The sequence below is a fragment of the Vicugna pacos genome, chromosome 9 (assembly GCF_048564905.1).
Source record: "Vicugna pacos chromosome 9, VicPac4, whole genome shotgun sequence".
Taxonomy (NCBI): domain Eukaryota; kingdom Metazoa; phylum Chordata; class Mammalia; order Artiodactyla; family Camelidae; genus Vicugna; species Vicugna pacos.
Window position 1 is genome coordinate 1,166,807 of NC_132995.1, and position 22,668 is coordinate 1,189,474.

The 22,668-nt window shown below is 47.6% G+C and overlaps 2 protein-coding genes and 1 long non-coding RNA gene across 8 annotated transcripts; 1 reads left to right on the top strand and 2 right to left on the bottom strand.

The window, feature by feature from the left end:
* Positions 1-401: 401 nt before the first annotated feature.
* Positions 402-9,038, bottom strand: LOC102537190 (uncharacterized). The gene is made up of 4 exons (XM_015249573.3): positions 8,779-9,038; positions 6,616-6,654; positions 4,688-4,814; positions 402-3,495 (listed from the first exon to the last, which is right to left on the bottom strand). Exons 1-4 carry the CDS (start codon positions 8,791-8,793, stop codon positions 2,111-2,113), a joined length of 1,566 nt encoding a protein of 521 aa, XP_015105059.1. The 5' UTR covers positions 8,794-9,038; the 3' UTR covers positions 402-2,110.
* A 3,012-nt stretch (positions 9,039-12,050) lies between these two features.
* LOC140698024 (uncharacterized) lies at positions 12,051-12,879 on the bottom strand. The gene is made up of 2 exons (XR_012075381.1): positions 12,797-12,879; positions 12,051-12,273 (listed from the first exon to the last, which is right to left on the bottom strand). It is a non-coding gene; the product is annotated as an uncharacterized lncRNA (long non-coding RNA).
* Positions 12,859-22,132, top strand: ZNF548 (zinc finger protein 548). 6 transcript variants are annotated; one of them, XM_072966502.1, is made up of 4 exons: positions 12,859-13,072; positions 15,048-15,089; positions 17,193-17,319; positions 18,997-22,132. In XM_072966502.1, exons 1-4 carry the CDS (start codon positions 13,058-13,060, stop codon positions 20,604-20,606), a joined length of 1,794 nt encoding a protein of 597 aa, XP_072822603.1. In that variant the 5' UTR covers positions 12,859-13,057; the 3' UTR covers positions 20,607-22,132. The 6 variants fall into 6 exon arrangements, with proteins under 6 accessions (XP_072822603.1, XP_072822605.1, XP_072822604.1 ...); XM_072966504.1 differs by having other exon boundaries at positions 17,235-17,319; XM_072966503.1 differs by lacking the exon at positions 12,859-13,072 and adding an exon at positions 14,400-14,805.
* Positions 22,133-22,668: the final 536 nt, after the last annotated feature.

The following is a 22,668-nucleotide window of genomic DNA, read 5'->3' on the forward strand; positions in this document are numbered from 1 at the left end:
CCCGGGAGAGGGAACAGCTTGCTGAAACCCCTCTGCTTGTGAACTGCCTTCACTGCTTGAGCTCGCTTCTTCCCCCTCTGTAACTGCATACCCTCCAAGCTTCACGTGGCCTAGGGAATGAATCTCAAGACTCCTTGGTGACCCCTGTAGATGACACCCTCATGTGGGGATCACTACAGTAACGGGGGCTCAAGTTTGGGGTTTTTTTTAGCAACTTGGGAGTCAGCTCTTGTCCAGTTCGAACCGACTAAGACTGGTTGGAACCACCAACCCCTAAAACTAAGCCTGCACGGGTGTCTGAGGAACAACCTTTTTACATCAGCCCACCAAAGACTACACCCTCAGATCATGCCAAGGGCCACCATTTTTGAATGTTAGTAATGAGGACCACACATTGTGGATGACAGCACAAACATTTTATTCCACCCAGCAAAGTCCCTGAAGGCAGTGACGTTCCAACACATTTATTGTCTTCTCAGTTATTAGGGAAATACCAGCCAACATTCATTAACAAGTGGTAAATAAATAAGATGAACAGACATTCCATTAATACATTATAAATCAGCTATACTTCAATAAAACACTCTATCAAAGATACACAGCTAGCAACACATTAAAAATGTCCAAGATCATAAATCATTAGGAAAATGCAATCAGACCACAGTGAGATACCACTACACACTTTAAAAACCCGTGCTGGTGAGGAACATAAGGGAACTGGAATGCTCTCGTACTCCAGGTGGGGAGGCAAAAGGGTACAGCCATTCACTTCAGAATATGAAACTATATATTCAAATAAAGAATTTTATGTACATGGTTCATAGTAAGCATATCTGTGATAGCCATACTGGAAACAAACCACAAAACCCCATTTATCCGTTAACAGATGAATGGATAAACCCAGTCAAATGACAGTATATACAGTGTATCTTTCAGGAATTTAAAAAAAATGCACTATTCACATCTGCCACAGGATGATTCTCAAAATGATTCTGCACCGCGAGAGAACAAGGCAAATACGAATGTGAAAGGCAGTAAATCAATGGTAGTTGCCTGGCCGTCTGGGGAGAGATGTCAGAAGGTAGCTGTGGAAGCGACAGATGTTTGTTGTTATGACCACGGTTCTGTGAGTTTACATATTAACACTAACCGCGCTGTACATTTTCAGTATGTTCGGTGCTTTGTATACCAACAGTCTAGCTCAATGAAGTTTTAACAGAAATTGGCTTTACATAAAATCTGAACCTCCTTTTTGGAAAAGTGGAAGGAACTCTGGTAACCACAAGTTAACTCCATCACCTCTCCTACCTCATGGGAGGGACTCTGCCGCAGTAGCAAAGAACGCCGGGGAGCCAAGAAAGACGTGTTCACTTGAGTTGTCCAAGAACTCTACCTGAGTCAGAAAAGTCACATCCCTGGACTAGATGATTTCCATTCTCATTCATGTGTATCAATGGCCTTGAGATAAACAAGCTGGAGCCACCATGGGAATCCTAAAACCCTTTACGTTATGTCACAAGGTTAGTCACACAAAGCCCTGTAGTCTGCACCAGGAGGCCTCGGACAAGAAAGCAAATTAGACCAAGCTGAAGTGAAAACCATTCTCTGCCGTTATACTATTCCCACCAAGGTATACAAAGTTCCGAAACTGGGTCACGTGGAGCAAGAAAGATGCATCCTGGGCACTACAAGAGACAATGCCACTGAAGAAGGGGACCTCTGGCGAACCCAGACTGGGTCCTGTTCAAGCTGTCTCAGTTAGGTCCATGTCCTGGTCAGTCAGGCAGAAGAGAGTGACACCACCAGAGTGCTCAGACTGCTCACGCTTCCCTCCAGGTGATGGGCACGCACGAAGGTCACCCAGCTCACAGATGACGGATGCCCAGTGGGGCGATCTGCCACTTGGTAGAGGTAACATGACTTCTACCATAGAACTCAGCGACGGAAGTCTGGCAAGGGCCCTGGGCAGGTTAGAAAGTACAATGTGCTCCTTCAAAGCTGCCTACGAGCCTGGTACTCCCAGGCAATCTCCACACAACGGATGTTCAGGTCTATGGTGTTCAACTTCAGGTTGATGGCTCCCGGACAAAGCCTATTTAGTGTGACGCGGTCAACAAGGACGTAGCTCCTTCCCTGCCGTCCCTGTCTCATTCGATGGCTTTTCTCCAGCGTGAACTTTCTGGTGGCGAATGAGGTTAGACCGTCTGCTGAATGCTTTCTCACACTCACTGCACTCGTAAGGCCTGTCTGGGCTGTGAAGTTTCTGGTGCTCAATCAGAGCAGACTTCTGACTGAAGACTTTTCCACAGTTGCTGCAATCCAGAGGCCTCTCTCCTCTGTGAACTTTTCGGTGCTGAGTAAGTTGGGTGCTTTGGCTAAAGCATTCACCACATTCTGTGCACTCAAGTGGTCTTTCTCCAGTGTGAACTTTCTGATGCTGAGTGAGGCCAAAGCTTTGGCTAAAAAGTTTCCCACATTCTGTGCACTTATAAGGCCTTGCTCCAGTGTGAACCCTCTGGTGCTTAATTAGAGTAGAGCTCTGGCTAAAAAGTTTCCCACATTCAGTACATTCATATGGCCTTTCCCCAGTGTGGATTCTCTGATGTTTAATGAGGCTGGGACTTTGGTTAAAGAATTTCCCACATTCACTGCACTCATAAGGTCTTGTTCCTGTGTGGACTCTCTGGTGTTTAATTAGGTTGGAGTTGGAAGTAAAGAATTTTCCACATTCACTGCATTTATAGGGCCGTGACCCAGTGTGAATTCTCTGATGTTCACTAAGGCTAGAGCTTTGGCTAAAGAATTTCCCACATTCACTACACTCATAAGGCCTTTCTCCGGTGTGAATTCGCTGGTGCCGAACAAGTGTGGGTTTGTTGCTAAAGGCTTTCCCACATTCGCTGCACTCATATGGCCTTTCTCCAGTGTGGACCCTCCGGTGCTGAACAAGTATGTGTTTATAGCTGAAGGTTTTCCCACATTCACTGCACTTATAAGGCCTTTCTCCAGTGTGGACTCTCTGGTGCTGAGCAAGTCTGTATTTGCGGCAGAAGGCTTTCCCACATTCACTGCACTTATAGTGCCTCTGTCCACTGTGAGAGGCCTCCACACACTCGGTGTCCTTCTGTGGTGTGACCTGGTGCCGGAGGCGGCCAGAGCTACCAGCAGAATCCGTCCCAGCCTCCTGGCACGTGGAAGACTTCTTGGACGCACGGACTATGCGGCTCTTCATAAAGGCCTTATGCACGTCTCTTTTAAACACTTTCTCTCCACTGTGCTGGGGAAATTTCACACCTGCCCCACATGGTTTCTGGCCAGAGATTGTTCCCAGGTCCTCAGCTAGATAGAAACCACCTTCTAAGTCCAGGCTACGTAACTCCCAGGGGTAGGCCTTCTGGGTGGACAGGTCCGCCTTTGAAGTATTTACTTGTGGCCCTTTTCCAGAAACTTCTTGCACACAAGTTGTCTCCTTGTCCTCTGCTCGGCGCCAACAACCTGAAAGCAGAACGATGCTAGTGAACTTCATGTAGGTTTTGGGAGGAGGCAGCCCCATCACAAATGTGTGTCTGGCATACCAAGGAACAAATCCGTGGGACTGTTCAGGACAGGGGAGCTGGGGGCACTTAGGAGAGGGCTGCTGTGCAGCACTGGGCCTCTAGATGCCACGGGACAAGGGGAGACTCACCAGACAAAAGACACAAGGATGGGGTGGAGTGCAGGGAGGAGCCAGGGGTCCACAACTCACTCCTCCAGGAACGGTTTGCACCAGGGCCTTGGCAGCCGGTGACACAAGTGTGCTGTGTGGAAGGGTGTGTCCAGGCCCAGGAAACTCCAACTGTCACTGAGGAGCTGGTATTCAAGGACTATTTTAAGGACACGTGCAGACCTTATGACACATTAAGTGTAGGCCAATACCAGAGAGTGACGGAGAGAACCAATGAGCAGTGGGAGTCAGGGAGGTGAGGGATAAGCCTGGGTTGGAAGTCAGAGTAGAAATGACAGAAGGAGCAGAGTGTCCAGAATGTGGAAGAAAGATAGAAAGGAGGGGCACAGGCCATGATCTCACATCCTCCCCCTGATGCCAACCACCAGGGCCAGGCCCACTCTGAGCCCCTCTTGCTGTGCCTGGAGTCATGTCCACTCTGTCATGTACCCAGGGTTCTCCTCCCAGCTCCAGCTGGACAACAACATGGGACCTAGAAGATGCAAGTCCTAAGGGAAAGACAGGACAGGTGAGCAGTCAGTACTGGCCTGGTGGGAACAAATCATGAAGCCATATATCACAAAAGGAATGTCTCAGGAAGTCTCACAGAAACAGCCATGTGGACCCCACAAGTACTGACCATGTTGGGTCCCAACAATTTCCTTGTACAGCCATGCCCCAGGAAACATCAGCTGGAAGGGGACAGAACCTTGGAGCAGAGGTGGCCTAGGGGCTACAGAGTCAGCTTAGCAGGGAGTGGCTGAGACTGATGGAACCCACTGGACTAATTCCAAGTCTTTTGACCCAGAAAACCTTTGAGCAGCTGTTATGGGGGCTACTTGTAAAAGGAGGCAGTATACACACCCACCCTTGGCGCCCACAGCACATGAGGCAGGGAAGCAGTAACAGAGATGTGCCCATTGTCTAGCTTGGGAAGAAAGTGGAGACCAGCCCAGGATGCTGGGAGAGGTGTGAAGGTCTTACCCAATGATGCAACCAGTACAAAGTTCTCCAGCATCACATCCCGGTACAGGAGTCTCTGAGTCTCATCAAGGAGCCTCCATTCCTCCTGGGAAAAGTACACAGCCACCTCCTCAAAGGTCACAGTGCCCTGTGATGATGGGGACAGATGTGTCCATGAGCAGCCCCTCTCTCTCCAGGACCTTGTAAGTACCCCCAACTCCAGCCCATATTCACTCTGCCCTCATCCTCCTCCCCAGCTCCCCAGCTTCAAGGGTAGTGGTACCCAGCCTCTCCATGCCTCCTTAATCACTAGGTCCAACTCTCAGCAACCACAGGCAGGGGGACAGAGAGAGGCCATCTAAGCTCTGGGCCTGCTGTACAGGCCCCCCTTTCCTGCAAGATAAGCGCCTGAGAGTCCCCACGACCACATCTCCCAGACACAAACACACCTGGGTCCATCCTTTTCTCTTAAGCTCCTAGTGCCAGGGCCCCAGGGCAGTTCATTCACACACCTCCTCCGTGTGCATATTACTCACCAGACCTCCTCATACTCCTGACCCCATCACCACCACCAGGCCCACAAAATCGGCATTTCTCTGGCCTCCTCACATACCCACCCACACAGAGCATTCAAAAAGGGCTTGGCAAGTGCAACAGGATCCTACTGTGCACCCCCTAGTCCTGTTCTGAAGAGGCCTTGTTCCCGACTTCAACCTCAGTCACAGCATGCAGATCTAAACACCCCTGGTCAGGTTCCACTTCTATACTGCACATCCTGTCTCTTCACCAGTTACAATCTCTGTCCACATAACACCATTCAAAGTCCACACCCACCTGACGCACCTTAGGTAAACTATCTGACGTTCTGACAAAAACCTGGTGGGTGCCGGAGAGGGTGAATAAGCACCAGCCTGACTCTGCTATCACCCCACCTCCTTTACTGTTTTCCCTCTGCGTCAACTTCACAGCCACGCCCTCATGAAAACCTTGACCACGTGCTGGACTTTCCCCTCCCCTCCTGCTGATTACCATTACTCTTGTATGTCTTTGTGACATCCACAGCCCCCCTCTCCTCCCTTGTCCCCTGATAGCAACCTGAAGCCCTCCCCAGCACTCTAGCCCTGCATGTTCACCTGTCCACTTGTCTCCTACACTTGGGAGTCTCTGGACCATCTGAAACTCAGCGTGGCCAAAACCCAATTCCTAATATTCTCACTGAAAAGTACTCCTGCCACTGACTTCCTCATCTGAGTTGATGGCCCTCCCAACCATCCGGACGCAAAGGGCAAAAACTTTGGAGTCATCTGTGACCCCTCCACATTAGAAACTCGGGTCAGCCCCTACTTTAAAAACAAATTCAGGAGCCAACAAGTATTTCTCTTACCTCTACATCCACCAATATAATGCACTAATATCATATCACATATTATTATATAATAATATAATACACCACTCTGGTCCTGCCACAACCAGTGCTCCTCTGGATAGATGCAACAGTCTCCTCCATGATCTCCTTGTCTTCCTCTCCCCCAGTCTGTTCTCTCGGCAGCCAGGGGTAGCCCGTTAGAACCTAAGTCAGGTCATTTTTCTCCTCTGTTCCAAAAACTCCATGGCTGCCATCACTCTCAGAACAGGAACCGCACTTCTCAGGCTACCATTCCAGGCCTGACACTTGCTCCCTTGCTCTCTATTCTCACCAGACACTAGCTGACGCCTCCAAGGCCTAGAACACGCCCATCTCCACCTCATCTCCAAGCACTGGTGCATACTAACCCCCATACCTAGGACACCTTTCACATCTCAGCCTGCAGGTTGCCAAACGTGGGGAATCTCTCCATATAACATGTGGCCTGGACTTAGGAACCGGGCTTAGGGTTTCTCTAGGGTGTCCAGACACCTAGGCCAGGAAGAGTGGGAGCAAAAAGAGTTCCAGGACACGTGACACTCACCAGTGCAGGGGCCATAAGTGGTCCTGCTGAACGTGGAACCTGCAGGAAGAGCAGGGTCACGTCACTGAATTCCCAACCATGACACAGACAAAAAAAGATACATGCGTGAACCACCTAATATTTCAGGTGAAGATAAAGGTGCAAAGTAAAGTAAAGCACATAGAAGAGGGCAGAAAATGTTATGGAGTTGTGCTGTCAAGTCAAGTGGGTATCTCGAGAAAAGGCTTTCCCGCAGTGGGAGAAACAGGTGCAAAGCCTCTCTGTTGGGGTCATGCTGGATGTGTCTGAGTAGCAATCATGAGGTTAGTGTGACTAGAGCCTAGTGAGCCAGAAGAATAAGGGATGGTGTTGGGGAGAAAATGGTTGTGGCAGGTCATACAGTACTATTATAATCTTGAGCCACAAATATCAAAATTAAGTCTCATTTTATTGTACATGTCTGTTTCAGACACTTCCTTTTTGTTTCATTATGGTTTATTACAGAATACTGAACATAGTTCCCTGTGCTATCTAGCAGGACCTTGTTATCTATTTTGTGTGTGTGTATATATATATACACACATATACATATATATATAGAGAGAGTTATCTTATCTCTGACACTTCCTTGATTCCCCCCGTAATGTTTCTCCCTCACCAATAATACATTCTTCTTTTCCCATAGCTCATAGTTGGTCCTAACAGCTGGCCAAGAATTCTTATACTTCCTTTTCAAATTTTACTCTGGTTATAGTAAAAATTACTTTTATATTAAATTCCAGCTTACATAATTTACAGATTAAATTGTTTTGAAATTATTATAACATTATACAAACAATTCAGGATTATGTACTTTTTATGTTTATCTATATTTTTTGATGCTAAAAATTTTCCATAAATGTTTAGAGAGGTTATCTGTAATTTCTTACATGCTGTTCTCTCCGAGTGTGATAGACTTCACATTCTAAATGAACCTCTGATAAAGGGATTGTTGCTAGAATCACAGTAAAAGTGCCTCCAGCAGTTCGGGATAACTTGGGATTTCTGACTGCTTAAACTTAAGAGAAAAGAAACAAGCTATAGGACCTCTATCCCATTCTAATTATATAAACATAAAAACATCTTCTTGGGTTCTAAATATCCTGTTATGGTTTTGAAGCATTATAATTTTTTATCATTTCTGCCCCCTTAAAACAAGTATTTTAACAAAATATCCTAACCATTTCCTCTTGCAATATCACCAGAGGTTATTTAACAGTAATATAAACATTACTGGAAAAGTACAATCTCTTAAAAACAAAAACCCTCTGTATACTATAAAACAGTCAATTTACGTAATGTGTAAATGTCTATCAAAATATAACTATGGAATAGATTACGAATAAGTATAATAATTTCAAAGAGCTGAGTTAAAATCAGTAACATGGAGCAAAACAAGATCAAAAAATGGAAATGCTCATTTAAGTACAATATTAATTTTAACATGCTAGACAAATGTATGCTGAGTATATGCTAGAACACATGGCTGATACTACAGTGGCAATGTTGATAAATACAGAAAACATAGACCAAAAAAACCATAACCAAACCCATAAACAAAGAAAATTCTTCAACAGGAGAATTTATTATGACGTTTTACTCATATGCTCATACTACAGAATACCGCACAAAAAGGAAAATGAATGGATAGCCATGGAATACATGGATAAGATCACATAATACTGTGCCAAGAAAAACACATCATGATACTTATATGATTCCATTCATAAAGTTTTAAAACAAGCGAGCAAAACTAAACTACAGTCGTTGAATATTTTCCGCATGGTTGACAAAACTATATATATAAAAGGCAAGAAAATGCTAACTTGTAACATCAGACAATACCCTAACTTCGGGGATGGAGATAACTCTTTTGGGAAGACCGCACAGATGGCTTCTGGAATCCTATTTATATCACGTTTCTTGACTTCAGCGGCGAAAGATACTAATTTCAGAGCTGGTTATTCAACTGCAATATGGACGTTCTGTGCACTTTTTAAAAGCACGTCATATTTCGAAATGCGAAAAACCAAGCCTTGAAAGGATAAATGTAAATAAAGGACATTCATAAGCACACACTGATAAGAACAAAAATACTGCAGAATGGGACGTGCTGGGTGACGGAGCGCAGGGCGCAGCACTCACCTGAATCGGACCCATCAGCTCAGCCCCCGCCACCGGCGTCCGCGGGCTAAGGTGGGCCCCGGCCACGGCGGTCCCTCGTCCGGCCCCGCGACAGAGTCAGGCCGGCTGACGGCCACGCCCGAGCCTCAGACCCGCCTCAGAGCAGCGGGCGGGGCCCCTTCGCGGCTCTTTACCTCAGGCGGCCCGGCCTCCTCCCGAAGCTCCCGACCAGCGGACAGCTCCGAGTTTACAAAATGTCGCCGGAGGTGGACTCCGGAAGGCCCGCCCAGACGCCCTCCCTTCGCGCGGAAGTGCCTCTCTTGTGAGTCCTCATTGGCCCAGACCCGACGCCGCGCGGCGCAGAGCCTTCCGGGTAATGTGGTTCACAGCGCTCCTGGCCCCACCTCCTGGAATGGGCCGGCCGCACGGGGAGGGTTGCTGGGAAGGTTTTCTGGGGTTCTGCGGACGAGCTCGGATTCCCGCTTCTTGAAGGGAACTCACTGAGATTTCCGTGGAATGTAGTCCTCACTGATCTCAGAGATGTATGGAGACATACTACTTCAGATGTTCTCCTAACCTGCAAAACCAAATGAGCACATGCTACCACACTGTGGCTCAGACAAACTGCATCTGTTACCTGCCAGGGTTCTCGCAATTTTTAATCAAGTGAAATTGATAGGTCAGATGAGAAATTCAAGCAAGGTTTTATTGGGACCTCCTGCTGCAGCAGGAGGGAGCAGAAACAAATAACAGGTGCCCTTGTTCACCTCCTTGCTGATCCCTTACATGGGGTGATGGTGGGGACAGATCCTGTGGGGTGGCTCACTTGGTCTGTCCACCCTCTTGGTGGTGCTATGTGCAGAAATCCATGGGCAGTCCCCTGCTTTTGTTCATGCCTTTTTATATTTTGTTCATAATTTGACCTAACTGAGCATGTATGCAGTTTGTTTTTGGTCCCTTATAGTTTCTTTGTATTTTGTTGCTCAGGAAGACATTTGTCCATGTATAAGCCCTGCAGCAAAGAGCCCAGGTCCCAGGTCCCAGCTTGTCTCACCCCTCTGAGGGCTTCTACACCCCTTATTCTTAAGAGTTAAAGAGCCAAAGATCTCTTTTTCTGAAACTTTTCCCCGCTGGACCAGAAAGGACCCCCAATAAATGGTGTATCCAAGGCCACTTCTGTCTATGATTCGGTTACTAGTGTTCAGGATCCTGAATTTAGTTTATTTTTATCAGAGGGGATCCCTTTATGTTTTTCGTGGTCTTGTGCCCTGTCCAGAGTCCTAGAAAGGAATTATCCAAATTAGAAATTCCTCCTGAAATGCCCATCTGAAATTTGTTTAAGGGAGTGGCCTCTTCGATAACTGCCCGTAGTTTATATTCCACTTCTGATTTGATGAATGGCTCTCTTTTGCTGGGAAGCAGGGTAAGTGTAATTAAACCTTGAATACAACCTGGATTGGGGTGCATAGCCCAGTGTCCACCTACAGATTTCTCAGAGGCAGTTTATGCCCTGACTCTTGGTGGCCCTTGCTGTGGTGGTGTGGGGGTTGTTGGGGGTGGGGGCAAGGAAAAAGTATCCCTTAGGGGCACGCACTGTCTCTGGGTTGTCTTAAGCCTGATACAGTGCAGAAAATTTAAGTCCTTAGTAATACAGGAGCGTATCTGAAGCCTTATTCACGATGGTCATCCAGCTCTAGTCTGGATGTATGAACCACAGCTAATTTATTTTGATTTCTAAATGTATTTTCCCTTTATAATTAAGGCACATGTACAATGGATATTAAATAGGCCACAAAATGGCTGTTCTAGTTAAATCATGCTTAAACCAGAGTGACTTCCCCATACCTTAATATGTGAAAGAAAATTTTTTTTTTTACCATTTTTCCTGTTTGTAAATCCTTTAAAAGGTCAAAATATTTGTCCCTCAGTGCCAGGATAATTGCTGCCTGTCCTGGATGTATCATGTCCCTTAGTGATAGGCTAGTTTTGATTTATATATTTTCCTAATTATTCACATTGAAGGAAAACTAATGAGATATTCTGAGCAAGCTCAGAGATATGTTGATGGGGGAAACATCTTAAAGGCTGTACATTTTATCAATGATACTAAACTGTCATACAAACATCCTGCGTTATGCTTTAGCAGCAAGGAGTGTCTCATGCCATGAATAGATACATTTTATGACAATTTTACTAAAGGATTTTCTTTTTTCCTAAGTATTGGAGCAACTGCACAGTTAACACAATAAATCCTAATTTTTAATAGAGACTGGGCACAGGTCATGAGGCATTTGATCTTCATCTACAGAGAGATTGCAACAATAACCTTCAGAAACAAACTTAGAGTGTCTTCTTAATAATTCAATTAAACTTACAATTATGTAGCATGACAATAAGTGACTATCTCTGAGTCTTAGGCAGCAAATAGAGACCTCAATTAACAGAATCAGAATTTGACATCCACTGAAACATAATCTTTTTCTCTGTAAAATTACTTGCATTTTAAGCAAATATAGTCAATTTCTTATTTATTTGGTTGCAAATTAAATCTGATTTCAATAAACTTGACTTGATTACTTACATAAATGTAATTGACCATATAGATACTTTTAAATTGGCTGTGCTGGAACTTTGCATAAGAAGTCTCAGATTGAACTTTTAAAAGGTCTCTCAGGGCCTGGAAAGCCATGCCAAGGCTTATCACAGAATTTGCCTTACAGATTTGGATGGATTCCTCCCTTTTTGAAATAACCCCAAATTACCTTCAGATTTTTGCACTTCCTCAGTGCCGGGTGGGGATGGTCCCTTAAATTGGATGAGGGCAGGGGTAGCTTCATGGGTGGGGCGAGAGGGGTGGCTTAGGGGGTCTGCCCGCCTCCCTGGTAGTGATCTGTGTAGTGATCCTGCTCAGTACCTTGCTTTTGCTCCGTGACCTCATAAGTGGTAATTGGGTTTTTGGTCTTTTTGTATCTCATTCATAAATTTCCCCAGCTGTGCATGCACATAGTTACTTTTAATCTCATGGTTTCTTTGTATTCTGGTGCTCCAGGAGTACTTTGTCCAGCTGCAAGCACTGCAGCACAGGGTCCCAGGTCCCAGGTCTCAGCCCGTCTCACAAGGAGAGGAGAGACTAGAATCCCACACATTTCTCTTGGGGGCAAGATGCTCCCATTGTACACTTGCTCTGACTATGAAAAGAGGACATGCTGTCCCAGCAGAACAGGGAAAATCATAAATCACTATTTTTTTCAGATACGTTTCAGATTCTTAAAAGAAATGAAAAGTGTCTCAAATATGGAGTAATATACATTGTTTGAAGAAAAATTTTGCTGACTGTGTTCAAATAGAACAACTGACCATACAGCCAGAAACACTGTTTATCTGGAAACCAGAGACATGCTTCAACTTTTGAACCGGTTCTGTGACTTCTGTCACTTTCTCCAACATCCCCACCATGGATCTGTCTGAAGTGTTTTCTTTCTTCTTTTAGGTCAAATATGTTGAGCTTCATTCTACCTGTAATCGAAAAGCGACACCATAGCTGACAGCTATCAGTGGACATAGAATGTCATGGGGGAGGGGTAATTAGGTTAATCAATCAATCAAATCAATTAATTAATGGAGGTACTGAGGATTGAACCCAGGACCTCGTACAGGCTATACCCTACCCACTAGAGTGTTTTTTTTTTTTGATATGATGTGTTCCATTGGGTGTATACACCAGGGAACTTGCCGGGATCCACAGTCTGAAATAAGACCCTAAACTTTCTGTGATTATTACTAGACGGCTATCCAGAAACCTGAGTGAGTCCTGTTTAAGAACAAGGGACGTGCCCCCGGCCCCATTTTGGAGTCACAGAACTCCATTTTCCGGCGTCCCTGACAGAACCTATTAAGTTTTTACGAGCCAAATAGGGAGCAAGTTCAGCTCTGACATTTGGGAAGTTTGGTGGCAGCGGAAACTACGTTACCCAGAAGTCTCTACGGTGCGCGGCGGCGAATGAGCCAATGAAAGCTTAGGGGAGGGACGCTCACGTACGTGCGCATGGCGTGGGAGCGGGACTTCCGGCGCTCCTTGTCTGAGTGGCTCTCGTCGTTCACCCGTTCCCGGCCTCAGTGTCGCTTGGGGGGCGCTGAGGTGACGGAGCGGAAAAGCGGGTGGAGAGGCGTTGCCGCCGCTGCCCAGAGGCGGCCGTGAGGTCCCCTGAGCCTGGAGTGACGGCCGTGCCCTCGTTCCCGCCCCTCTCGTCGCCTCTCCGGGCCCCTCTCTTCCCACAGGCCGGTGGCCGAGGCCGCGCCGATGAGCCCCACTCAGGTGGGTCCTGCGTCCCCGGGTCCCACCCGGCCGACCCCCACCCCCGAGTCCAGGTCAGGACGGAGGGGCGCCCGCTCAGTTCCTGCCGGTCACGCCCGTGTCCAGAGCGGAGGGCGGCCCTGGAGGGGTCGCCCTTCCAGCGGGTGGGAAGGGGTGCGGGAGGGAGCTCCCCCGGGGCCGCCTGTGCGAGGCTCGCGGGTGCTACGCGGTGGGCAGCGCCGGGGACCGGGGAGGGGAGGAGGTGTCTCCCCTGAAACGGCCGCCCCAGCAGCGGGACTCGGTGGGAGGCTGTGAAGGGCGTGGGGACGGGAGAACTGTGTGCGGAGTTAGCAGCTTAAACGTGGGAAACCCAGGATGCGAATGGAGGCACGGAGACCGCTGAGGAGACCCCCCGCCATAGACCCCAGCAGAGTGTTGTAGGGGCCGGCCGGGGTGGTGGCAGGACGGGGGAAGGGTGAAGAGAATCTGGAAAAACCTCAAGATGCAGCAGACAGATTTCCTGCTTCATAAAATGTAATGTAAGCAAAACTCGGGAGTGAACCACCATCTCAAGTTTTCTTTTTTCTTTAAAATTTTTTTTTGGAATGGAGGTACCGGAGATTGAGCCCAGGACCTCCTGCATGCTAAGCACGCACTCCACCACTTAGCTGTACACCACCCCCTCCCCGTTCCCCACATTCCCAAGTTTTCTTTGCCTGAACTTCTGAAAAAATACGGAGACGGGGAAGTCAGTGCAAAGAGCAGGTTCCCAGGGGAAGATCATGAGTGTATTTGGACGTGATGTTCTTGAGATGGATGCAGATGGACGTGTCACCAAATGGAAATGGCACGTGTGTAGGTGAACATAAAGTCTGGAAGGAGAGGAAGGGGGCAAGGTTGGAGATATCAAAGGAGTGGAGGATGTGGACTCCACCAGGGAACCGTGTGGGGAGCAGATTGAGGAGGGAGCCTTTAGATTGTTCCCGGAGATGGCCCTGTGGTGAGGGAGGGGAGGGCTGAGGGTAGGAGGGCAGGACCTGAGGGGCGGGTGTTGACATCCCTGATGCTCCTTCCAGCTGACTGCAGAGCTGACCTAGGAGGGATTCTGGCCTGTCTGTAGAAAGGGAGGCCCGGGTGGACTAAGGAGCTTCCCTTCAGTGGGACCTGCGACGTGTGCTGTTGTGGGGTCCACAGTCAGAGCCACTCCTGATGGAACCAGGGAAAGGACAGCCAGGATGGTGCAGCCACTGAATCCTAGACCAGGGCACTGCCGCCTCCTCTCCACCCCTCAGGGCGAGAGGGATGATCCTCAGTCAAGGGCGCCCAGCAAGCTCCCTTCTGAGGATTGTTTGGTGGATGGGCCTGGTTGCTGAGTGGACTAACAGCTGACCTGCCTGCTCGGCCCCTCTCTCTGACTCGTTAACTTAAGAATGTATGAAAGTTTCATTAACTTAAACACGAATTAACCAATATGCCTCTAAAATTTGTACACGCAGGTAGGCAATTAGAAATTAGCCTATTCACTCAGTTAAATTTCTGCAAACACTTCATAATTGGCTTGGCATTGATCAGCCTCTAGGTATTTGCTTACAGTGCCAAGTTTCTTCTATGACATCCTCTGAAATCTTAAAAACTGCTAAAGATGAGGACCCCAGATTTCAAAACTACCACTTCATTCGCACTGAAAAGACGTACAGAACTGTTGATCCTGTGGATGGCCCTAGTGGATACATGGTGTGGACCCTTTACATCAGGTACCAGTACAAGCCCTGTGAGGGTGGAAGCATTCTCATCCCCATCAGCATTTTCTTTCCCTGAGGCTCAGGGAGGCTCAGTCCTTCTCCAGGGTCACCCAGCTGGTAAGAGGCAGTACTGATTTCTGAGGAACTGCGCTTAGGCTGTCGAGCTGAGAACCAGGCATGGCAGGGGTTGTGGTCCAGCTCAGGGGAGGAGTCCTACCATGTTCCCCATTTCTCATGGCTTCCTTCTTCCCCAGGGACCCACAGCAGTTGCAGAAATGCTTATGGACACCGTGCAGGTGAGTGGAGGGGTCCCACCCATCCCAGCTGTCACCCTGATGGTTTTGTCATCCTGACATATGTGTCACCACGTAGTGTCCCGGACATCTATCCCTTCTTCCTATCTTCCATCCAAAGACCATGTACCTTCATCAGTCCCAGGATCCTGTATTTAATCTCAGGTGACCTGGAGCAGTTCCATTTCTGACAACTGGCGGGGTAGGATGTGACAGGAGTCCTGACTACAGGATGCAGAGTGTTCAGACAGGGACAGGTGAGACTGAGCCAGGACATTCAGGGAACTGCAGGCCTCTGCTATATGTGGTGGGAATGGGGAGCTGGGATAGGGGTTCACAGGCATTGGGCCTGAATGATTTCCTGAGGTCCTGAGCCTCTAATGAGATGGGTGTGTGGAAGGGAAAGTCTGAAGCAGAGGTGGGAGGTGCTGTGACCAGATTTTAAAGGGCTCCCTCTGACTGCCAAGTGGAAGAAAGCCCTGGCCAGGGGTGGGGGGACTGAAGGCAGGGGTGTCGGGGGGAGATTTCCTGCCACGATCCAGGTGAGTGTTGGGGTGGCTACACCAGCAGGGTAGCTGGTGCGATGGAGAAGTGGCTGGTTTCTGATTGTGTTCTAAACTGGAGCTGCCCCTGTTTTATGTAATGGAGTGAGGGACTGAAGGAGGTGGGCCAGCGGGAAGAATCAGAGATGACCCAGGTCATCGGCCTTGTTAGGAAGGACAGATTCTTCATCACTTAAAATGGAGGAAGTCCGCTGTTGGAGGGGTTTTCAGATGCAAGAGGAAGAGTCCGTTTCTGTCCATGTCACAAAGGTCCCAGAGGCTCCCAAGGAGAGATGCTGGGAGGGGAGGACGGTGTACCTCGGCTTCAGGTGAGGACAGAGGAAGGTGCTGGCAGCTCATGGGACAGCTGGTGTGATGCAGACGAGGGGGAGGACAGAGGGGACGTGAGGTCTCACACAGGAAGGGTGACTGAGGATGAAGGAGAAACAGGGCCAGGTGAGGAGACCCTCAGAGCAGGGCCTGGGGCCCACCGTGGCCTCAGGGACTTGGGGGTTCAGGGCAGGACTGGGCTAGATTGATTGCTGGATGCATTTGCCATTCCCTGCCTGGGTTCCCTGTGCACAGGGCCCTGTGAGGAGTGAAGGAAGTGCCTGTGGTGTGGGCTGGGGTGTCTGCGGAGTTGTCACTGTGGAGGGGTCAGAGTCGTGAGGAGGGTGCAGGCCTAGAAGTGACATGCGGGTGAGGAGGAGTGTGAATGGTTGTCCTGGGCCTGGGCACTGGGCACCTAAGGACCAGGACAAGTCTGAGTTTGGTTGTCTGAGGGTCCACGTATGGGGGACCCTGGGGAAACTGGTAAGAGAGGAGCCGGGCACTGCAGGCAGGTCCACAGCCTGGATGGTGGTTTTCCGCTCTGTCCCCCACGTGTTCTATTCCACGTGCTGGACACGGTGACCAGTGGTGATGAGGAGAGCTGGCACTGGTGCCTGGGACCTGGTGTAGCTGACGGTGGGACGTCTGGGTGGAGCAGGAGCCGGGTAGGTGTGTAGGGCGAGGACGGAAGGTCCCAGAAACGGAGGTGCATGAGTGACTGTACCAGAGGATTGTAACTTGTGGAGGTGAGTGAGTGGAGACACGGAGAGGCCCAAGCCATTGGAGGGCAGTTTTATTACTTCGGTTTCCTGAGAGGAGGGGCGCAGGGCCACGTGGGGAAGCACTCGATTCATCGGGAGCATAAACATGAGCAAAGGGAAACCAGTGGTCAGAGCCTTTACTGGGCTTTCCAGGGAGAAGCAGGGAGGGTTGGACGAAAAGTTTAGGGTGGCTCGTTTGCACAGTTGTCCTGTCCTGGGGTGTGAGGCCGTCCCTCGCTGTCTGGTACCTGGCCCGGCTGATTTAGGGCCGGGAAATACTGACGTGCTGTGTGAGAGTTCCTGAAGGAGTTGGTTCAGGGTATGGGCTCTGGGTTACAAGGGAGCTATAAACAAATTGTGGCCCGTACTAAAGCCCTGTAATTAACGGATAGCAAACGGATAAACACAGAATCCACAAAAACAGAGTAAAAGCAAGAAGCTCCTCATGAGCCGAACTCTTGCAATTTTGGCAGGGCCGTGTGGTCTTTGAGGACGTGGCCATATTTTTCTCCCAGGAGGAGTGGGGCCTCCTTGATGAAGCTCAGAGACACCTGTACCATGCTGTGATGACGGAGAACTTGGCGCTTCTGTCCTCTCTGGGTAAGGTCCCCACACTCACCCTGCGTCCTGGGCTGGGCTCTGTTCTTCCTCTTTTCCCAGGGGCATTTCCGACCTCCTATGATGAGACCACAGGTCCTGCTTCCTGTCCTAGTTTTCTGGCACTTGTGTTGTTGGGGCCGGGGCCAGGGCCAGGGCTGGGCTGTGTGTACAAGTCATTGGTCTCTCCAAGCAGCCCTGTCCCCAGTGCTCTGAGACCTTGTCAGACAGGGCTCAGGGTCAGAAGTCTAGATTGGGCCTGAGAACCCCCTTACCTGGCATCTTCCTGGTTGAGTCATTCAGTGTAGATGCTTGGAATGTTGGTGCCCTCGGCCTTCCCTCTTCCTCTTGCTGACATTTCTGAGGGCTGCCTGTGCCAGGAATTTCAGGCTACATCCTAGTTACTCATTTGGGGGACCTCTGAGTTGTTTCTACAATCTCCCTTGTGAAGTATTTTTATTTTATTTTATTTTATTTTATTTATTTTATTTTATTTTATTTTACTTTATTTTTACTTTACTTTACTTTATTTTACTTTATATATTTTTTAAGGGAAATACTGCAGATTGAACCTGGGCCTTGTACATGCTAATAAGCATGTAGTCTACCACTGAGCTATACCCACTACCCCTTATAATTTTAGAATGTCAGACATCCTGTCTTGAATGTCTCTGCACATGTGCTGGCTTACACACAGAACTGGCCTCTTTCAGGTGCCACAGCAGTGCTCACCTTGAGCAGTGGGAAGGACCTCAGGTGCCTGAGTGGGTGGACATTACAACTTCAGTGGCAGCAGATGCTCAAAAGTACCCAGCCTTGGTATCAAGTTGTTGGAAATTGCTGTGATGTCAGAGCTGAGAACTTGTGCTGTGTTCACCTATTGTCCACACTTCATTTCTTCCTTTTCTTCCCCATTTGTTTCTTCTGCCACACTCCCACCACCCCTGTGTGGCCTGCTCTTGTCAAACGTCCCCTTTCATCGCTCCCTTTGCAGGGTTCTCCAGTATTTGACCTGTACGTAAGGTGTCACGAGGTCTGCACGTATTCTTACATCGTCCTTGAACTGCAGCGTCTCTTTTGTAGTCAGGTATTTGTAGGTCTACACAGTGCTCACCGGTCACCGGCAGCTGTGGCAGTGTCAAAAGCCATCTGCAGAAGACTGACTTGGAGGCCTGCCTCTCCTCCCTGCTGTGGTCTGAATGTGCATCCCCCTAAAATTCATAGGTTGAAAACCTTGTGCCCACTCGAGGTGACAGTGTTAGGAGGTGGGGCCTTTAAGCATGATCAGGTCATGGATGCAGAGTCCTCCAGAATGAGGCTGGTGCCCTTAGAAAGGGCCCGCAGAGCTTCCCCGCTCCTTACACCGTGTGAGGGCCCGGCGAGAGGCCTGCAGCTGGAAGAGTGCGGGCTGATGTCTGGGTGCAGCCCGCAGGGCTGTGAGAAGTACCCTCCTGCTGTTTATAAGCACTTGTGGTGTTTTGTTACTGCATCTCAAATGGACTAAGGCGGTGCCTCTCCCTTCTGTCCTGACCTGTCCGTCAGGACTCTCATCGTGGGAGCTACCCAGGCCATCTCTGCACAGCAGGCCTCCCTCACTGGCTCTGGTTCTGGGTGTGTCCTGATGGGGCTGCCCTTCCATCATGATCATCACATCTTTCACCAGAACTTCTCTGCTTACAGGTTTTTGGCCTGGAGCCCAGGATGAGGAGGCACTTTCTGAACAAGGTGTTTCTGTCAGAGTGTCAGAGGTCAGGACACTAAAGCCGGGTCTGTCCACCAGGAAGGCCCTGCCCTGTGAGATGTGTGACCCAGTCTCCAAAGACCTTTTGCACCTGCCTGAGCACAGCACTGATCAAGGGCTGTATGTTTGTAGAATGAACCTTTCCCAGCACCAAAAGGGGCAGATGAGAGACAAACTTTCCAGAAGAGATGAGAGGAGGGCTTCACTCCTGACCAACAGCAGCGAGCACATGGCAGAGAGGACCTGGATGTGCAGCGGAGACAGGAAGGAGTTCCACAGCAGCACAGGCCCCCTCCAGCAGCTGGCCCTGCACAGTGTGGGGAAGCCACACAGAGACCCTGAGGGCAGGGAGGTCATCAGCAGTGGACAAAACAATTACAAGTGCGCTCAGTGTGGGAAAGCCTTCAGTCGAAAACAGACACTTGCTGAGCACCAGAAAATCCACATGGGTGTAAGGCCTTATGAGTGCAGCAACTGTGGGATGGCTTTCATTAGAAAGTTTCACCTTGTCCAGCACCAGAGAATCCACACTGGGGAACGGCCTTTTCAGTGCAGTGACTGTGGGAAACGCTTTAGGTACAACTCCACACTCATTAGTCATCAGAGAGTTCATACTGGATTAAGCCCTTATGAGTGCAGCAAATGCGGGGAATTCTTCAAGTACAATGCCAACTTCATAAAACATCAGAGACTTCACGATGGAGAAAGCCCTTATGAGTGCAGAGAATGCGGAAAATTCTTTAGGTACAACTATCGACTGATAAGACATGGGAGAGTTCATACTGGAGAGAGACCTTACGAATGCAGTGAATGTGGGAAATTTTTCAGGTACAGCTCCACATTCATTAGACATCAGAGAGTTCATACTGCAGAAAGGCCTTACAAGTGTAATGAATGTGGGAAATTCTTTAGGTATAACTCCACACTCATTAAGCACCAGAGAGTTCACACCGGAGAAAGGCCTTATGAGTGCAGTGAATGTGGGAAATTCTTCAGGTACACCTCCACCCTCCTTAGGCATCAAAGAATTCATACTGCGGAAAGGCCTTATGAGTGCAGCTTGTGTGGGGAATTCTTCAGGTACAGGTCCAAGCTTATTAAACACTGGCAAAATCACACTGGAGAAAGGCCTTACGAGTGCAGTGAATGTGGGAAATCTTTTAGGTACCACTGCAGACTCATTAGACATAAGAGAGTCCACAGTGGAGAAAGGCCTTACGAGTGCAGCGAGTGTGGGAAATTCTTTCGGTACAACTCCAACCTCATGAAACACTGGAGGAATCACACTGGAGAGAGGCCTTACGACTGCAGCGAGTGTGGGAAAGCCTTTAGCCACAAGCATATTCTTGTGGAGCATCAGAAAATCCATACTGGAGAAAGACCGTATGAGTGCAGCGAATGTCAGAAGGCCTTCATTAGGAAGTCCCACCTCGTTCATCACCAGAAAGTCCACACTGAAGCCAGTGTGAGTGCCCTTAATGTGGCGAATTCTTTAGATACAACTCCAACCTCCTTGAGCAGAGAATTCACGGCGGTAAAGACCTTATGAAACGATCTACTATATATCTCATAATAACCTGTAATGGAAAATAATCTTTAAAAGAATATATATATTCTTATATATTCTCTGTGTATATAAAACTGAGTCACTTTGCTGTACACAGTGTTTCAGGTGAAACGTTGTAAGTCAACTATACTTCAATTTAAAACAAAATAAAAGACCTTATGAGTTCAGCGGTTATTGTAAGTTAGGTACTGCTCCTTATGCTGGAGAAGCACCGTATGAGTTGATGTTGGAGTGGGCCTTACAAAGATAGAAAATGTGGTATTGTTTGGTACAGCTCCCCACATCAAGAGTTCACAGTGGAGGAAGGCCTTCTGATTGCAGTGAATGCAAGAGTAGTTGAAACACCAACCCCACGACACAGCAGAGATTTCACAGTGGGGAGGGACCTAAGTCCAGTCATTCTGGTCACATGTTCAGCCAAAAGTTCCACTTCAGCACCAAAAATTTCATGCCAGAGGAAGTGTTGCAGATGGGGAAGACTTCAGCAAAATGCTTTAGTCAACCTCTAAGAGCCACTCTAATACAGAGGGTTGTTTTTTTTTTTTTAACATTTTTGATTGTGCAAAAATATTACAAAGTTTACCGTCTCCCCTTCTAATTGTATGATTTAGTGCAGTTAAATATTTACAGGTTTGTGCAGCTTATCTCCAGAATTCTTTTCATCTTCCAAAACTGAAACTCCATACCCGTTAAATAATATTTCTTCCTACCCACTCCCTACCTCTCCTAGCAACCTCCTCTTTACAGTCCGTGTATGAACGTCATTGCTTCAGATACTTCGTATAAGTGGAATCATACGTTTTCCATCTCTGTGACTAAGTTAGCTAGCATAGTTTCCCCATGTGAAGCGTTTGTCAGCATTTTCTTCTCTTTTGAGAAGGAATCAGAATCGACCTACTAAAGCCATGGGGAAGGGTGCTGGTAGTCGGTACAATTTTGACTAACGTTACAATATCTAGAGAAAGATCCAGATTTTATAGAGACTATTTACTAACAGCTTTATAAAGGTATTGACATATGTTAAACTGCATTTATTAAATGTGTGAAATGTATTCACTATATATGTGCACAGTGGGACCATCACCCACGTCATGATAATGATCACGTCCATTGCACACAATTTTCATTGGCCTCTTTGTCTTTTCTCTTCCAACCCGACCAACTTGTCATCTCCAGGTAAACATTGTAGATCGCGTTTTCTATAATTCTATATAAAGGGAATCCTACAGTTACTGTTGTATGACTGTTTTCACTTAGTGCATAAATATATTTTTAGTGTTATTCATGTGTGCAAAACCGTGGCATCAAATAAGAATAAGCAAGGCTCAATTACGTATTAGAGCTGCATTTTTATACGCAAATGGGCTTTTTATGTTGACAATCACTGAGAAAACTTTTTTTAAAATGGGAAGTGAAGTTGAAACTAAGTAATTTGAAATTGTTTCACATGAATTCATTATCAATAAAAGAATTTTGAACCATCTACCTAATACACAAGCTTCCACTGACACATGTTTCTAGATTTTTCCTTTGTTGTTTGACTTCTTTTTTCTAGTAGCATCTTTAACTGTGTCTTTGTGTTATAAAAGTTCTTAGGGGAGTTTTTATTTGTTTCTTTTTTTTTTTTCTTTTTTTTCTTTTTTTTTTTTTCTTAGGGGATTTTTTAAATCATTTTTTGTGGTAAAATACATTTAACAAAGTTTATGATCTTACCATTTTAAGTGTGCAGTTCTGTGACGTATTGGGATGTCCAGAGGAACAGAACCGTGTGTGTGTGTGTGTGTGTGCGCGCGCGCTTGTGTATGTAGAGAGAGAGAGAGAAAGGAAAGAGGTAAGTTTTTTATTTTTTTATTTTTTTAAGGAATTAGCTGATGTGATTATGATGGTCTGGTAAGTCCAAAATCTGCGAGGTAGGCCAGCATGCTGGAAACCCAGGGAGGAGTTGCAGTTCAAGACCTTAGGCAGTCTGCTGGCAGAATTCCTTGTTTGAGTTCATCTTTATCCTGCAATTCTCAAACCAGGTGACTTTTTTGAGAAAATTAAA

Coding starts and splice junctions, on each gene's coding strand:
- ZNF548 (XM_072966501.1), top strand. CDS start 15,012: ATGTTCCCCATTTCTCATGGCTTCCTTCTTCCCCAGGGACCCACAGCA. Junction 15,090..17,192: donor TGCTTATGGACACCGTGCAG/GTGAGTGGAGGG, acceptor CAATTTTGGCAG/GGCCGTGTGGTCTTTGAGGA. Junction 17,320..18,996: donor GGCGCTTCTGTCCTCTCTGG/GTAAGGTCCCCA, acceptor CTCTGCTTACAG/GTTTTTGGCCTGGAGCCCAG.
- LOC102537190 (XM_015249573.3), bottom strand. Junction 4,815..6,615: donor CACTTATGGCCCCTGCACTG/GTGAGTGTCACG, acceptor CCATCATCACAG/GGCACTGTGACCTTTGAGGA. Junction 3,496..4,687: donor TGTACTGGTTGCATCATTGG/GTAAGACCTTCA, acceptor TTCTGCTTTCAG/GTTGTTGGCGCCGAGCAGAG.